This window comes from Delphinapterus leucas, chromosome 20, assembly GCF_059928025.1.
Source record: "Delphinapterus leucas isolate spDelLeu-1000000601 "Yukka" chromosome 20, BTC_Dleu_Yukka2, whole genome shotgun sequence".
NCBI classification, from domain to species: Eukaryota; Metazoa; Chordata; class Mammalia; order Artiodactyla; family Monodontidae; genus Delphinapterus; species Delphinapterus leucas.
Genome location: NC_143148.1, coordinates 34,153,279 through 34,171,612, shown reverse-complemented (window position 1 = coordinate 34,171,612; position 18,334 = coordinate 34,153,279). Strand labels below are relative to the sequence as shown.

The following is an 18,334-nucleotide window of genomic DNA, read 5'->3' as shown; positions in this document are numbered from 1 at the left end:
TAGGAACTTTACAGTGAGAAACCCGGCTGACTCCAACTTAACCAAGTGACAGAAGTGAACATACAGAGGGTTCTTAGGGAAGGTTCTGGAAGGAAATTTGGGGGAAAGCGTAAAAGAAGGGTTTCGTGAGGAAGGCTCTGGATGAGTAGAGAAGGGGAAGTCTTGAGGTTCAAGAGTCTCTAGGTGACACGGCAGGGTCCATTGGGGGAAGATGGGGTGTCTCTGGGAGGGATGGGGAACTCCCTTGAGTTGGAGAGGTTCTGAGAGATAAGATCAAGTCATTAGGGAAGGACTTGATGGGAACTTTGTGTGACAAAAAGGTCACAACAGGGTCCGTTTGGGAGGTTGCGATGGGTAAACTCTGGATGACGAGAGAGTAGAGAGCTTTGGGTAGGGGTCTCTAGGAGAGTCCTAAAAGGGTATACGAGGGGTAAGCCTCTAGGGCAGTAACCTGTGGGTGGACGAGACTCCGTGATGAGGGCGTTAGGCCAGACCGAGGATGGGGAGACTTGGAAGGTAGCCTTGAAGGGCGGGGCCGGGGGTGGGGCCGGGCCGCCGGGCGGGTCCCCCCGCGCAGCAGGGGGCGCTGTGAGCTCGGGAGGCCCCGGGCCGGGCGGCGGCCGCTCCTAGTGAGCGCGGCCCCTTTTCCGGGTGTCCTCCTCCTCCTCCTCCTTCTTCGCCACCGCCGCCGCCGCTATCCTTTCCCCGGCCGGCGGCTGCCGCTGCTGGTGCAGCCATCGCCGCCGCCGCCGCCGCCGCCGCCGCCGCGGGGCTGCGAGCCAAGCGGAGGCCACCGCGGAGCGCGAGAGCCTCCCGCCCCGCCGCCCCGCCGGTCGCTCCAGGGCCGGGCCGGCTCGGCCGGCGCCCCCCGCGCCCCCAGCCCGCCCGCCCCCGCGGGCCCGGCCTGGCGCGGCCGCCCGCAGCCGCGCTCCTCCTCCTCCTCCGTCGGTCCGCGGCCCGCCGCCTCCTCCGCCCGCCACCCCGCGACCCCCGCCGCGCCGCCGCCGCCTTCGGCGCCCCGCGGCGCCCCCCGGTCCCGCCCGCCATGCCCGGCCCGGCCGCGGGCAGCAGGGCCCGGGTCTACGCCGAGGTGAACAGCCTGAGAAGCCGCGAGTACTGGGACTATGAGGCTCACGTCCCGAGCTGGGGGTAAAGCCGCCGCCGTCCCCCGCCGGGCCCTCTCACCCCCACCCCCGCCCGGCCGCCCCCCGACGCAGACCGCACTCGCTCCCCGCGATCTGTCCCCCAGCGATCTGTCTCCCCGCTGGGCCCGTGCTTCCTCGGGTCTGGGGTGGGCGGCAGATCCCCCCCCCACACACACACATACACTATGTTCTCGTCTCCCTCTCCCCCCTTCTCGTTCCTTCCTCTCCGCCGTGCGCACCCCTCTCTCCCGCTCACCCCAGGGAATGCTTTCTTACTGACAAGTGTAGGGGTCCAGGGACCAGAGCCTGGTGGAAGTGAGGGAGCGGCCCTTCTCACGCTTTGGGGTTTCTATTGGGGTGGGAAGTCAGCAGCTGTAGTCTTGAGCTATTAAAATTCTCTGCCTTTTTAGTTTTTTGAAATGAGGCTGGGTGGGAGGAAATTTTTTAAAGACGTCCAGACTCTCAAAGGAGGGGCTGTCTACCTTCGGCATGTGAAGTATAAGGCAGGTGCTGTGGGCAGAGGGGCACTTCTGAGCCTCCAGGATGGTGATGCTTTGCTCACCTCTCTAGATTGGCTCAGACCCTTGCCTTCCTACCTCATCTCCCCCAAGTTAATGAGGGACCAGTTAGGTTAGGAGCTGCGTCCAGTGAAGGGAGCCAAGTTTATGTTGTGGTTTTCATTTAGGTAATGAGTCGTGGCATGATGTATATAGACAGTTCCAAGTGCTTGATTAATGGAAGTGGCTGGATGGGGGTGTGTAGTGGGCATAGGCTCAGTTAATCCCAAGTCCTGGCATTTATGTGTCGCTCTTTCTTGCCTTTCACAGTAATCAAGACGATTACCAGCTGGTTCGAAAACTTGGTCGGGGAAAGTATAGTGAAGTATTTGAGGCCATTAACATCACCAACAATGAGAGAGTGGTTGTCAAAATTCTCAAGGTGAGTGTCTTATGAGTGGCGTTAAAATTTCTTTTTCACAGGTCAGGAGGATATAAACTACTCCAGCCACATATTAGAATGAGTAGCACAAGCTCTCATTTTACATATCTTCTGCCTGATGTCTCTCTGTTACTCCTCCCACCCCGTTTTCCTGTGAACTTTCAAGAAAATACACAGACCTGTTTCAAATCATGATAGTTCAGGAACGTTCTTGTTCTGAAATGTAATTATAGGGTCCCAAAGTGAAAATTCCAAAGGGGCTCCATTTGTTACAAAATAAATAGGTATTCGGGAGCAAGAAGAGCCTTTTCGTGAAGATCTTGTCACTCCAGGAGCTCCCTGAGTACTGAGCTTCTTATTCCAGAGAGGAAGTTGGAAACAATTAAAGTAGCTTCTTCGAAGATGAGCTTGAAGCCTGAGTGGAGGGAAACACCTCAGTGGATAATCATTGTTTTTTCTCCTTTGGTGATAAAAGTTTCAGGTGGGGTGGATATAGTGAGCCAATAGTGTCAGGAAGCTTCATTGTTGCTTATCAGCTAGTAAAAGTGAAGTTGGGAGCAGTGGGGGATACACTTGTAATCACAAATAATAATGGGAACAAGACAGCCTGAATCTGGTTTAGCAGCCTAAGTTTGTTAAACATACACCTTTGTCATCTCTTGAATGAAGGCATGATCTTAATGAGCATGAAGATTGGCTAAATTATCTTCCAGGTGAGTGATTGTGTAGCTTTGATAATGTTTTATAGGGTATACTAAAAAGTAATTCTTAGAATCTGTGAAGGGTATTCATATCATTGCTAGATTATTTAATATGTGTGCATGTCATTTAGTGAAATCTTGAGATGACCAGAGTTAGTTAATATAAACACTTTTACATATACAAGAGTTACATTGTGGCCATTTTGAAGAGGCTTTGTGAATAAGAATGTGGGATTGAAAAGCTGTTTTTGTATCTTAAGTAGAGTTAGGGCAGCTGTGTCCCTATTTAGAAAGAGGGGTCAGGCTTAGACTGTCTGAAAATCACCTTTCCGAAAAGTGATCATCTCTATTACGCAGTACCATCCTGGCCTAGTGATGAAGAGGCAGGATTGCAGTTGAGAGAAATAGGCAAATTATTTGTGCTGTCAGGAACACTGGGGTAAGAAGTGAGGAACTGATACTGAAGACGTGGAGTTTTTAACTCTCCTCTTCCCTAAATATGAATTGTACCTACAGAGTCATGTGATCTTTTTTGTTTGCTTTTCTTCACAAGCATAAATATTGAAAGAAATGTTCTCTTCAGAGAAATCACCTGGCAAAGGCATACAATTTTTTTCTTTATACATTAGCATAAATATTTTTAATATAAGCTGCTTAAAATCTCTTTAGGAAATTTTAAGCAAGGCATAAGTTGAAATTAGGAATGTCCACATTCCATTGCTGTACATTCAGAAGCATGAACTGCTGACTCTAAAGCAATTCCAGAAAAATGTCTAAACATTTGTGCGATGGTAGCATTTTTAGAGTAAGTGTGCAACTTCCTGTAGTGTCTTTTTTGAGAAGGAACAGCATTCAGGTGTACATGTAAATAACAGTACGTTCATTTAGGGAAGCATCACGTTGCCCTTTAGTCATCCTTGTAGAGAGCTTCATAGCCTCAGTTGCTGGATAGCTTTTCCCCTGCTCTAAAGATTCGGAGGATATGTTTAGGGAACCCAATATGGAAGCTGAAGGTTATTTTTAACCGACAAGAAATGTAGGCACAAAGAAACATATCTAACATCACTATGTTGAAATAACCCTTAGCCAGGACTCCTGTTTCCCATTCTTCCTGTCTCTTACTGCTCATTTTAGCACTGGACTATAAGATCTTAACGTTGAGCACAGAGTAAGTTCCAGTGTTCTCGAATAAGACTTGGGAGGCCCCCTTGATGCTCTGGCTAATGAAGTGTTGTTTCTTGTATCTTTTCCACACAAGTTCTTCTCAGAGTGCAGCCTGAACCACCTTGTTTCCACTGGTGAAAACTACACTCACTTTCTGTTTTTCAAAGCCCTGTGACATTTCTCTCCAGATTTTGTTCTGTCTGAAGGATGGGGTAAGATACTACTAATGGTATTGTCAGGTTTTCTTGTTCTGACAGGCTGAATTAAAGTAGATTAAAAGTATTGTTTTTTAAAAAGAATAGGGTCTTTACTCAGTAAAGTACCCCTATTCAGATAAGTCAAAGTTATGACTAATACCTACTGTTGTGGTGCTTGGCCACAGGAAATTAGTTCCTTAACAGAGTGCCAGTTGCTCATAATTTGAAGGAATCCAGAAAAAGCTTCCTTTTCATCTAGGCGTACTGTATTTCAACTTCAGGAAGGAATTATATATTGATGTGCACATTGTGACTGAGACAGAGGGTACATTCCTTGAGGACAGGGGCTGCCTGCTTTTTTGGCGAACATTCCATCCAGTCCTTTTCAATATATGACAATGGTTGGATGATGAATGACCACAGAGGGATTTTATATCATTTAATTTACATCAGTAGATTTCTCAATATTTTTGTGATCAAAAGATATTGGGGCTATTAAGAGGTTTTAGGAATTTAGAAATTGGTGAGCAAAATGTTTCTGTCTATGCTGAAGTGAGATCCTGAGTTGGAAATCTTCAAAGAAAACTTTCCAATCAGTAGGGAGGTTATATCTTTTTTTGACAGAAATTGTTTTGAGGAGAAAAGGCCGAGGTGGGGAGGGGGTGGATGGTAAGGGTTAATATAGCAGGGCAGAAAACCACTTTTGTGCCTGAGGTTTCATCTTGATTTTGAAAAGTCAACTTTTCAGTTCCTTTTTAGTACCTCTTAGGAAGGTATAGACAAAAACATTTGGCCATTTTGGACAACTTTTAGCACTTTGTGAGTATCACCTATGTATGGATTTCATCTCTTCTTAGAGTCCTTGGGATCCTTCGAATTCAACTGCTATTTTCTAAGTAGAAGTTAAGAGCAATACCAGTTTTTAAAAAACAAATGTGCAGGCTTTTGGACCCATGCTGCAAGGACTGGAAATCCTCATATTAGGTTTCCTGTTGGTAGTCTTATTTTATACAGAGCTTGGCTGTCCATTTTTTCCCCCCAGAAATTAATTATCAAGCTTCAGACAAAGAATGATGGCAATACAAGTCTATTTTTTCAGCATGTTTAGCTTACTTGTTTGTAGGTATATTTAAATTTTTGTACTTGCAGGAGGTAGTGTTAAAAGAAGGATGAGATGACTGTTGATTACAGATTTTTTTAGTTACTTCATAGTGGGCTGGTGGCTGTTTAGGTTATATCAAAATGATGTTTGCTCTGTGCTTTCTCATTTATTTCTACTTCATCAGCTGCTGGGTTTTTTACCCTCCATTTACTTTATTAGGCAAGTGTGCCAAGACATTGTTCTGAAACAAGACATTGATACTAATTTATCTAAATATTTTGGTGATTTCTAGTTTCTACACGTCTCATGGTATAAAAAGTGTTAAAAAGAGTATTATTAAAGTATTAAAAATAAAAATTGGGGGACTTCCCTGGTGGTCCAGTGGCTAAGACTCTGCGATCCCAATGCAGGGGGCCTGGGTTCGATCCCTGGTCAGGGAGCTAGATCCTGCATACAGCAACAGAGATCCTGCGTGCTGCAACTAAGACCCGGCACAGCCAAATAAATAAATGAAAAAATATTTAAAAAAAAAAATTAAAAATTGTGAACTAGTCAGTGCTGTTTCTAATATTGTGGTTGTGGGGTCAGACATTGAGAGTGTGGTTAACCTGTGAAACAGAGTCACAGGATAGGGGAGCATGGATATTACTAGAACCCAGCCTCTTTTTTACGGACCCAGGGGAACCTGCAGTTTGCTCGGGGTCCCATGGCTGGTGGGGGCAGAAGCACTAGGTTCACGACCTTTGGTCCCCCCCATGGAGTCTTGGTAGATGTGAGGGAAACAAGTAGGACATTTGCTGGATGTTCTGAACTGTACTGGAAAGATGGCCAAACACTCACTGGAAGTCAAATGGAATTAATTTGTTTCCAATGATTTTGGGAGTTATTCTTCTGAAGGGAAATATTTGACATCAGAGGGTTACTGGTTGAAGTGTGGGATAGGTTAAAGCCCAGAGAGCTATAGGGACCCAAACTTGGGTTCTCTGGTGTATATCCACAGCAGCCTGTTTAATGTGTAAGTGAAATGTTACTTTCTTTTCTTGTTTGATACCACAAGAACCAGTGTTTTTATACTTTTTTAACCCATACAGTTCTTCCAAGTCTCATCCTGATCGCTTGCTCAGAGAGCAGAACCAGTAGTAGAAAGGACTGTACCATCCTCTCCATGAGATTCAAAAGTCCTGCTATGTGCCTCACATTTTTACATAAAAAAAATTTTTTTAATCTAGAATAAACAGTTCAAGACGTTGATAATGTAATTGAGAAGATGAGAGTTGAAAGATTAGGGGCAAATTTGCTGTGAAGAAATAAACACTGCTCAGATAATGTTTATATTTAGGTCAGTCATGATGGATTTTAGAGATGCTACCAGGGTAATAAAATAAAAGCCATCATCCAGACTGAGCTTTCTTTCTCCTCTATCCTACATTCCTGACAACCATTGTTCATTGTAATTGTTTATTGCAGGTGATGAAATTAATCTTAGTGGGGCAGTTGTTGCTTTGCTAGTGGAATAAAAGTAATCCCAGATTTGAAAGTTCTGAGCTATATTCCTGCCTTCCTTGAATCTATTAGTTCAGTTATGCTTGGAAAGAAATTAAAACGGGACTTTGCCTATTAACATTTGCTGGCATTTATTGAGGTCATAATTCTTATGCCTTTGGTAGACATTACTTTGCAAATTCAGTCACAATTAAATGCTAGTAATTGAAATCATTCTCAGATCTGGCTTCTTAAGAATCTGCTGTAAGTAAATAGGACAGATTACTGGCCTTATCAACATTTGTCTTTCTAAGCAGCCAGTACTAAATTGGTCTTTTGTTTTAAAATGTTTAATGTTGGTGAATAGGGAAAGAGAAAAAGGACCTTACTCTTGGATTACATTGAACAAGGTTCTCCTGAATAGCTGGGAGTCTTAGCCTGTGAGCAGAAACCTTCTGAAAAAAATCTGTTTTTCTTTGTTTTCAGAGCTCGTGCACAGAACACTTTTTTTTTTTTTTTTTTTTGCGGTACGCGGGCCTCTCACTGTTGTGGCCTCTCCCGTTGCGGAGAACAGGATCCGGACGCGCAGGCTCAGTGGCCATGGCCCACGTGCCCAGCCGCTCCGCGGCATGTGGGATCTTCCCGGACTGGGGCACAAACCCGTGTTCCCTGCATCGGCAGGCGGACTCTCAACCACTGCACCACCAGGGAAGCCCCACAGAACATTTTAAATGAGTTTTTTCCCTTTAAATATTCTCTCTAGGTGTGTGCCAAAATTAATTTATTATTGAAACTTGATTTAATACTTTAATTTCTTTTTTGCCATTTTATCTACTAGACTTTGAGTTTAAAATTTTTGTTTTGTTAAACAGCTAAACTGATTCAGTTAGAACCAGATATTCTCTGAATTGGAATAAATGAACCTTAGGTGAGACAGAGGCTTTTTCTAGCATGCAGGATGAAATGTGAAATGATGAGATTGTGATGGAAATGTATTCTCCACTTTAGTGATGGTGAATGAATGCAGACAGTGGGCTAGAGGGTCAGAGCATCCTTATTTCTATAAAAATTCATGGTTTATTTTCCTTCGGATGCAATGATCCTCCCTTATAAATCCTAACTTTTTCTCTTCAATTCTTTTTATAGAATTTAAATCTTTGCTTTCACTCCCTAGGAGCTCATTGGTTTTTCAGCTTCTGGAGCATCTCTTAGGTTCAGAGGAGTGAGCTTGAGGGTAAAGGGAGTTACCCGTAGCCTGGGTCCTGTAGAGACCTGGTGCCCCTGCTTTGGAGGGGAGTGTCCTGAGCTGCACATCACTCTCCTTTTTCTTACAGTCTCTTGGTCTTTTGTCAGTATGTGAGAACTCCAGCTGCAGTGTGACTCCATTGTGCCACTTCAGAATTGTCCTGCTGTCCCCAGTCTCTAGTTTGGGAAGTTATTGGACAGGTGTCAATTGGGTAACAAAATATGCTTCACATGCTCTATAGGTTACCTTTAGACATAATGAAAAATACGTTCATCTTAACTGGGTTGTCTAGGAACTGGGTGCCTGCCTGATCTGTTGCTGAATAACGGGAGAACAAAGCAAGGCTTTATATGGGGCATTGTCATAGGAGCAACTTATTTAATGGGTTACCCCTGTACTAATTCCCTGTTAGAGGGAAAAGAGGGATTTTGGTGAACACAGGTTTCTTCTGGCCGTTGTGTTTTTCTCCCTCTGTTGCCACTCCCACAGATGTGTAACTGCTTTCCAATAGTGACTCTAGAATTCTACACTATTGACTCTAGAATTTTCTTACATTGAATATACTGGTATCAGCTAAATTTTTAGATATGATAGCCAGCTTTTATTTTTCTTTTAACTTACTAACAAAATTTCAGACTTACAGAAAAATTGCAAAAATTGCCGTATCTCTCACCCAGATTTCTCAAATACTGACATTTGTTTTATCCTTCTCTCTCACTCTTTCATATATATATACACACGTGTATATATATATACACACACACATAGATGTGTATGTGTGTGCATATAAATAATTATACTTCTTTTACATGTCTTAAGTGCCTGAGAGGAAATTGCAGTCATCCCTAATTTCCTCTATTTCCTAAAAACAAGAACAATTGCTTACATAACCCACAATGCCATGATCAAAAATCAGAAATTAACATTGATGCAGTGCTGTTAATCTACAGCTCTCATTCTCATTTGCCAGTTGTCCTTACAATGTTCTTTATAGCAAAGGAAAATCCCAGACCATGTGTTATATTCAGTTGTCATATCTTTTTAAACTGGAATAGTTGTTCGGTCTGTGTGTTTCATGACATTGACATTTCTGAAGCTTATAGGCTACTTATTTCATAGTATATCCTTCTCTGGCTGTTTTCTGACCAAGTTGTACTTCATATTCAAGTGCTTCATTTTCCCAAAGTATTGAGCTCTGTAATTATGAAAAAGGGAAGTAAGGAGTAAAATTCCTAAGTGGACGTGGGGAAGAATCACAGTAGCCAGATCCATTCTACTGAAAATCCTGACAAAGTGGAGTGGACATGATTGTGGCGGCTGGCTTGGAAGGTTGCAGCCAGATTCCAGTCTCTCAATTGAGCACCCTCTTACAGGTGATACAGGTGTTCTGTATTTCATAATCCCTCTGTTTTGTTGTGTGTTCAAGCTGTAGCTTGGTGACCAACAAGAGGTTTCTCTGGCATGTGTGTATATTACATCTCCCCCCATCCCACCAGCACCACATACACACAGGCTTTTTCAGTCTTGTTTCATAGCTAATCCATTGGACTCTCTTTGCCTGTGCTTTTATAACAGTGTCTCAGTGGTGGAATACTCCTTTTCCTCAGTTATGTTTCTTCCATAGCCACACTTGGGAAATGAAAGCGCAGTGGCTAAGAGTGAGGCCTACAGTCAGATTGTCTAGATTAGAATCCTGCTCCCACTTTTTAGAATTAGCTGTGCGACCTTGGGCAAATAGCTCAACTTGCCTGAGTCTACTGCATAGGAATTTTGTGAGGATGAAATATGATTTATTACTAACTAAAATTTTGAAAATAATAAAGCTAACATTTATTGACTGCTTCCTATATGCCAGTCACTGTTTAAGTACTTTATAAGTACTTTATAAAGCATGATTGATTATGATAATGCTTATTTTTCCATAACTACTTTTATTCTTCTTCAAACTCTTTAGCCCATTTAAGACAAGAAATAACATACATGATGCTAGTATTTCTGATTACGGTTTTTGATTTTTCTATCCAGCAGATTGAAAGGTTTGTAGGTAGTGGGAGTTTTCAGTCTCTGCTGTGTCAGAGGTCAGTTTTCTCCTTTGCTGACCCATCATCTCTTTCTTTAGGAATGGGATCTCTTGGGAAGTTTTACTAGCTCTGAACTGATTTCAGATTCTAGATATTAAGGAAATGGGAGTGGAGACAGGACATGGGAGGCAGCAGCTGGGAAACAAGTTTGTAACTTGATGTCAGTGAACTGGTCTTCGCTCCTAGAAGACAAAATTACATGCAACCCGTTGGAAGAGCAGGTGTCTCACCGTTTTGTTTCAGTTTTTCCATTTGTGAGTGCATGATAGACAGCTGTTCAGAGCTATAACAGTTTCCATTTGGCAGTTAGTTATCTAGTAAGCATTTTATTTTTAAAGTATGACATGGGTATTCAAAATTTTATGTGCCCCAAATGTAACTACTTAAAGATTTGACACATAAGCTATATAAGTCCATGAATTATTTGATTCTTATGAGAAGGCCCATTTTATCTCTTTCTTTCTTTTCTTTTTTCTTCTAATTTAGATATGCCCTTTAGCATAACACAGTGTGCAAGATAGTACAATATCCATTTGATATAAACATTGTTTTAAAGTTTTATTTATTAACTTCAAAAGGAGTCTTACTTCTGATTACTCTTGTGTATTTAAGCCAGTGAAGAAAAAGAAGATAAAACGAGAGGTTAAGATTCTGGAGAACCTTCGTGGTGGAACAAATATCATTAAGCTGATTGACACCGTGAAGGACCCTGTGGTAGGTGCCTGGTGGTTGCGGGAGAGAGTGTGTGTGTGTTTGTGTGTTTGTGTATGTCAAGTCACAAAACCTGAAAATACTGGGAAACATCATTATAATATAGTGGGAATGATTGTCTTTGTCTTTACTACTAACTGATTTTGAAAACCAGAAAAAGTCATGGTGGCCCAATGATAAAATAGCCACCACCACTTTTATGGAACCTAAAAGTTTATGTAGAAAAAAATCCCTGTCCCAGGTTTATTACCTCATTATTTTGATTTGGCCCACAAACGTTTGCTGAATATTTCCTTATGGCCCTGCTTTTCTCCCAACTTTGAAAGCTTGTTACTGCCAATTAACATTATTTTACCTCACTTAAGTAAGCCTGACATTTGAAAATCTGGGTTTATAGAAGGAAATAAGAAGTGTCTCCATGTGGACACTAGCCATAGAGAGCTGAACAGCCCCACAAACCCCTTGAGGTCACTATCTTGCTGTTTCTCATACTGGTCTTTAATTCTGCATCCACCATCGGGGCTCACATTGTATATGCAGATGCAATTTAAATATTTTTGTTAAAATGCTTAATTTTTAGCCATTTTAGATGTGCTGTTTAATTTTGTTTTCTCTCTCCCTCGGGAGTAACGTAACCTTAAGTGTTTATGATTAGCCAAGCTTCCCATTCAATTTCTGTTCTTTACGTGTTCTACCTCGAATATTTCCCTGTTCTCCCATGATAGCTTTTTAAGAAGTAGGTCTTTGCTTCTATCTGCTAAAGACATCCACATAAAAATGTAGCTAACATGCATTGAATGCTTACTGTGTGCCAGGCACTGTTCTGAGTGTTTAATGGTATCATGTCTTTTAATCCCCACAACAGTTCAGTGGGGTGGGTAACATTATTGTCCACATTGTCACATTGTATAGATAAGAAAACTGAAGTCTGCAGAGGTTAAGTAATTTGCCAAGATTACACAGTATCATTGAATTGAAAAAAAGAAAAGTTTTTCCTTTTGGACCCTGAAAAGATTGAGAAGGATGGTTGTATGCTGGATTCTATCTGAGGCATTAAAAATGTATCCCAACCTTATCAGCTCAGATTGATTTTACATTGACTAACTCTGGACTACATAATCCTTGAAAATGGCCTGCAGTGTGGGCCAGTATGTAGTTTTATACTTAGAGCATCTTCATTTTGCTTTTTTTTTTTTTAAGTTAACAGAACTTAATGATTCCTGTCTTACTATTTTTGTAATTTGTTACTCAAAGCATGTATGTGTTTTACATGATATGTAACGCAAGTAAATCAAGGTGAATGAAAACCAATAGGGAACCCTCATCCCCTAACTTGTAGGGGGACAGGCTTGCTCCCAGCCTATAGAGAGATCTGGTGGTCTTGTTTCAACTTGAAAGTTGAAACTTTCAACGTTGGGCCAGTGAAAAATCCTTGCACCAGGTCTGCTGCTTGCTCAAAGACTTGCATGCATGCACTGTGGCCTATTTCCTAGGTAACTTTTACTTGCTTCCTTGAGCAAAACTTCACAGCTGTAAAGATTTCCAAGATGATTTTATTTCTTCCTATAACCCTCTAAGCCCCTGCTTTTCTCTCAATTTTGAAAGCTTGTTACTGCCAGTTAGCATTATTTTACCTTACTTAGGTAGATGTGACTTTTGAACATCTGTATTTACACAAGAAAATATTGAACATTTTGTACTCATTGCATTAAAGATTATAGTACTCAAAAATACTTGATTTTATATGATTTGTGGGGGAAACACATCTTTGTAAAGTGAGACATTCTCTAATTGTCCCTAGCCAAGGCAATAATTTCACATTCTACCTTACTGATAATTATAGACTTTTCTGGATCCTAAAAAGACCAGTAATAAATTCCCAAGACCTATGATAATTCTGTAAAATGCATCTGGCTCATTAACCCAAGATGAAAACGTAACACTCCTTTTGTAGTTGGCAACCTGGAACACTGCAGAGTATAAATCTTCACATAATGTGCCAGGCCCACTGACAGGTTGGTCAGAGAATACAACTCTTCTTAAAAAACAAAAACAAAACCTTTATTATGAACTTTTGCAACCATTTACAAAATAAAATGAATAGTATAATGAACCTCCCTGCACACATCACCCAGCTTCAGCTCACATTAAGCAGCTTGTGGCCAACTTTGTTCCATCTATACTCCACCCACTTCCCAACAACCACCATCCCCAGTTGTTTTGAAGCAAATTCCAAACTTAAAATTTCAAGAGGATTCTTTCTTAATAGGCTCTCCCTGATGAGTGAATCTCTTTCATCTAAGTGGGATTTGGGGGTGGGCCAGTACAACAGAAGCAAATTACATTTATTGTTTGAAACTTACAAAGGATTAATATTCTGTCTTGCAGTCAAAGACACCAGCTTTGGTATTTGAATATATCAATAATACAGATTTTAAGGTGCGTATATACTTTTTCTTTCTGACATGGGGTTAATGGGGAGTGGGGAGGTGGTGATAAGCACTCTTGATACTCTAGAACACAAGGGGGCCAGGAAAGGTCATTGGTGAGAGCGGGAAATAACATTGGATTCCTTAAAGCATTACTACAGAATGCAGAAAGTGGTTAGGTTCTTGCACAGGTGGAATTACTCATCACTCTTTGCCTTGCGTACTCTGGGGAGAGCTGCTGGGCTGGGTCTAAGTTAATGCCTCATTTATAACGCTCCTGTTGTAGACAACATAGTTTTAGGTAGCTGTTAACTTTAATTTTCATACAAATCTTATATTACTGATAGGAAGTGATAAATGGATACGGGACTTGTATGGAAAACAAGTCAGTATAGTACCTTGGATTCAAGCTGTCAGATGGCATGTATATTTATTCACACTGTACAAAGCAGATGACAGAGTCACGGCGCTTTAGAAAAGCCCTATTTTGGGCTATTTACATTTCTTATGTTTATAAGGCGTGTTAATTTAGACTTTAAAGTGTTCCAAAAGTGTGGTTTTAAGCTGTTTTTTTGTGAATTTGTTTTTATTTTTGTTCAAACACTGCAACCTTCTGATAAGGAGCCAGGCATACTGGACATGGTAGAGCATAATATGAAAACCAATATAAAAACAAATAGTGGTGTTGATTTTTAGGGGCATTTAGAGAACTTTTAGGTGAATAATTCTCTGTCAGTGTTTGAAAGGCTTGTGGTTTTGTTTTTTTTGTTTTTTTTTTTGTTTTTTGTTTTTTGTGGTTTTGTTTTGATGGAAGTTAGGACAAAACCAAATCAGCAGTTGAAAGTTGATGCTATGGGGAGTGATGCTTTGGGGTGAAAATAAAAGAATCTTATCCTCACATTTATTTTTTCTTTGGTAATCACTCTAAAATAATTAGTAAAAATAAGCAAAAGTGGATATTATGACTTATAAAACAATAAGCAAGTTTTATATTCAGTGCAGTCATCCCTTGGTATCCATAGGGGATTGGTGATTGGTTCTAGGAGCCCCAGGAATACCAAAACCCGAGGATGCTCAAGTCCCTTATATATTAATAAAAATGGCATAGTATTTGCATGTAACGTATGCATATCATCCTGTATACTTTAAATCATCTCTAGATTACTTGTAATACCTAATATGTAAGTGGTATGTAAATAGTTGGTGGAGCACAGCAAATTCAACTTTCTGGAATTTTTTTTTTTTTCAATCCGCAGTTTGTTGAATCCTCAAATATGGAGGGACAATTGGATGGCTTTTCCCACTTGTAACAAGTTTCCTTGTTGATGTGACTCCTTAAAGGTGAACTTTAAAAAGTGGGATGTAAATTTTTTCATTAACTAGCAGAGCAGTGCTTAGCTGGTAGAGTACTGTGCTGATGCACGTAACTGATCACACTTTTGCTATGAACAACTGAGGTTTATCAAGATGTACATGATTGCGAATGTGTTTCTTAAGAAATAGGCTTTAATGAAACCAAACATTTTCCTAATGCAAAAGTTTAAAAGCTGGTCTCAATGGAACTTCATAGTGAAATCCCTCAGGTTTCAGTGCTTCTGCTTCCTTAATGAATTTTTACCAGTTATCTAGCCACAGATGTAAAAATTTCACTTCAGTATTTTTTTTTTAATTTTTATTTATTTATTTATTTTTGGCTGCATTTGGTCTTCGTTGCTGTGCACGGGCTTTTCTCTCCAGTTATGGCAAGCGGGGGCTACTCTTCATTGCGGCGCACGGGCTTCTCATTGCAGTGGCTTCTCTTGTTGCGGAGCACGGGCTCTAGGTGCACAGGCTTCAGTAGTTGTGGCACGTGGGCTCAGTATTTGTGGCTCGCAGGCTCTAGAGTGCAGGCTCAGTAGTTGTGGCGCATGGGCTTAGTTGCTTCGCAGCATGTGAGATCTTCCTGGACCAGGGCTGGAACCCGTGTCCCCTGTATTAGCAGGCGGATTCTTAACCACTGCGCCACCAGGGAAGTCCCTCACTTCAGTATTTTTGTGTTTTTTAAATTGACAGCTGTTCTGTTGATTTAATAACATACAGAGGATCAGTTTTTAATTCCTAGAGAAATCTTACTTCTTACAAAGAGGATGTTTTGGTGGCATATATTCTCTAGGAGCTTCCTTTAAAAGGGTCATGGGAAATTGATGTTTTTTGAGGCTTGCATATCTGAAAACATCTTTATTTTATCCTCCCAATTAATACATTTGCCGTGATATAGAATTCTAGATTGTAGTTAATAATTTCCTCAGAATTTTGAAGAGATTGTTACCACTATTACCACTGAAGCCATTCTGGTTTCATCTTATATGTAATCTGGGTTTTTTGTTTTCTTTCTTCTGAAAGCTTTTAGTATTTTCTCTTTATTCTCAGTCTCTGAAATTTCACAGTGATGTGCTTTCATACAGGTTGCTTTCATCCTTTGTTCTGGGGACTTACTGGGCTTTTTCAGTATAGAAACCCATGTCCTTCCATTTTGAAAAAATATTTTTAATGTTCTTTTATTTTTTTCCCTTTCTTGTTCTCACTTTCTAGAACTCATTCGAATGTTAGACTTCATATATTGGCGTTCTATTTTCTTCTCTGAATTTTAAAAATAGTATCCTGTTCTTTTATGTTTTATGTAATATCTTCTATGTTCTCACTGAGAATATGTGGGGTTTTTTTCCCATTATGTTTTCTTCTTCATGTCTTTTTCTGTTTTCCTTCCAAATTCCTTTTTGGGGGGTGTTTTTGGGTTTTGTCTCTGTTACAGTTGTCTGAAATGTCACAGTTTTTGAATGTCTGCTCCCTCTGTAGAGTAATGAAATTACTGATTACTGATTGTCAGCTCCTGTCTCAAGAGTGCAAGCCTGGCTGCCGGCATCCCTTGTAGCCTCAAGTTGAGGAGAGCTGTAGGGAGTGCCATGTAGACTTTCACTTAATTCCCCCTTTTCAGTGTCGTGTTTTTAAACTCATTTTCCTGTCTTCAGCTCAATCTCTTTGCCCTTTTTCAGTGATACCTGGGGTCACCAATTCCTGAGCCTTTCTGTAGTTTTTCATTGTGAAGTGTTTGCTACTGGGCCCCCTCCGCTGGCAGAATGTTGGGAGAATTCTCAGCTTTTTTGGTCTGCTAAGTCAACTGGACATCTGTTTTATAGCTTCAAAGTTTGTTGTCTCTTCCATTCTCTTAGCATTTTGAGTAAATCCCCCCGTTCCTCTTACGGTTTTTGTTTTTGTTTTTTTAATATTTATTTATTTGGCTGCGTCGGGTCTTAGTTGTGGCGTGCGGGATCTTTCGTTGCAGCGCCTGGGCTTCTCTCTAGTTGTGGCTCACGGGCTCAGTAGTTGCGGCACGTGGGCTTAGTTGCCCTTGGCATGTGGGATCTTAGTTCCCCAACCAGAGATCAAACCTGCCTCCCCTGCATTGGAAGGCAGATTCTTAACCACTGGACCAACAGGGAAGTCCATCTTACAGTTATTTTAGAGGAGCTTTGGGAAGAAACAGGTAGGATGGGTTGGTTCTGCCATGTTATTAAACTGTAGGTCCCCTTTGAATGTTCAAACGATGCCATTTTAGTTAACTTAAAATATCTTAAATATCAGGTAGTAGATGTGTGTTTTGGAAGAGCAAATCATAACAGGAAAATTACTATTTTTTCCAGATAGTATGACAGGCCATAAGTGGGGAAATCAGTTGATTTAGTGTCCAGTGTCCTTCAGGCTATTTTGTCCTGTGTCCATCTTACTAGGAAAAGATGTTTTTATGTATTTTTTAAATTTTACTGTTAAGTGTATTAATAACTGGTTTTAAGGTATCATCCAGAGAAGGTTTGTCCTTGGTTTAAATATCAGGGGTGAATCAACAGTGACACAGCCTGTTCTTTTCAGTATTTTTTATTGATACAATTGATAATAAATTTTGATCTATAATTTCTTTTTATTGTAGAGTCTTTCTGATTTTGGTATCAAGGTTATACTAACTTCATAACATAAGTTAGATAGCTTTTCCTTTCTATTCTCTGAAAGTTTATATAAAATAGGGATGACCTAGGTAGTAGGTATCTTCTGAGGTGGGGAAGGGAGACTTTGAACTACACTTTCCTTTTTAAAACATACTGTTGGTTAAAGTTTTATCCTGGTTTTCTATCTCTTCCTGAGTCTATTTGGATAATTATTTCTAAAGTTGTCTACTTTAAATTATATTCACATAAAGCTGTTAATAGAATTCTCTTAGGACTTAAAAACTTAATATGTCTGTAATTATGCTTTCCTTTACATTTGTAATATTATTTGTACGTTTACTCTCTTTTCTCTCTTTTTTTTTTCTTAAATCAGTGTTGCTAGAGATCTCTTAATTAATGCTTTCAAAGAATTGCCTTTTGGTTTTGTGCTCAGAGAGTTTATGTTAGGTTTTCTATTTCATTCTGTTTCTGCTCCTGTCTTAATTATTTTGTTCCAACTTTTTTTCTTTATTCCTTAATTATTTTCTTTCTTGGGTTTTCACTGTTTTTTCCTGTTAACTTCTTGAGTTGAAGCCAGCTCATTTGATTTGTTTCTGTCTTTCTTAATTGGTAGTAAGTGTGCTTTAAGTCTGTACAACCCCAAGCACCATTGTAGCCACATTCCATGGTTATGTAACTCACTTCTGTATAGTTTTCAAATTACAAGTACAGATTCCAAACTTGTGGATTTGGGTTTTTCTCCCCAAATCTTTTACTTTGAAAAATTTTAAATCTACTGAAAATTGGAAAGAGTAGCACAGTTAATACCCTTACATTACCTAGATTTACTAGCTGTTATTATTTTGCCACATTTGTAGTTATTTCTCACCTCTTCCTCACCCTCCCCTCTTTGTCTTTCTTTTTGTTGAAGTCATCTTAAAGTAAGTTGTAGTCATCATGATACTTCACTTTTAAATATGCCATCACTGGAACTAGGTGACATTTTCCTGTATAACCACAATACTGTTAGTACACTTAAGAAATTTAATATTTATATTATGATGCCATCTAATATATAGTATAGAGTTTATATTCAAAAGTTTCCCAGTAATTATTGTCCTGGGAATGTCCATTCAGGATCCACTTGGTATTTTTTTGTTTATTTTTTTTTAATGATT

General features: G+C 40.3%; 1 protein-coding gene across 3 annotated transcripts in view; it reads left to right on the top strand.

Annotated features, from left to right (window-relative positions):
• The first annotated feature begins 1,028 nt into the window (after window positions 1-1,028).
• Window positions 1,029-18,334, top strand: part of CSNK2A2 (casein kinase 2 alpha 2) — a 38,533-nt gene continuing 21,227 nt past the window's right edge. For all 3 annotated transcript variants that reach the window (XM_022555832.3, XM_089903159.1, XM_089903158.1), the window contains exons 1-4: window positions 1,029-1,149; window positions 1,973-2,084; window positions 10,670-10,771; window positions 13,157-13,207. In XM_022555832.3, coding sequence (XP_022411540.1) covers window positions 1,046-1,149; window positions 1,973-2,084; window positions 10,670-10,771; window positions 13,157-13,207 — 369 coding nt within the window. In that variant the 5' untranslated portion in view covers window positions 1,029-1,045. The remainder of the gene's footprint in view (window positions 1,150-1,972; window positions 2,085-10,669; window positions 10,772-13,156; window positions 13,208-18,334) is intronic.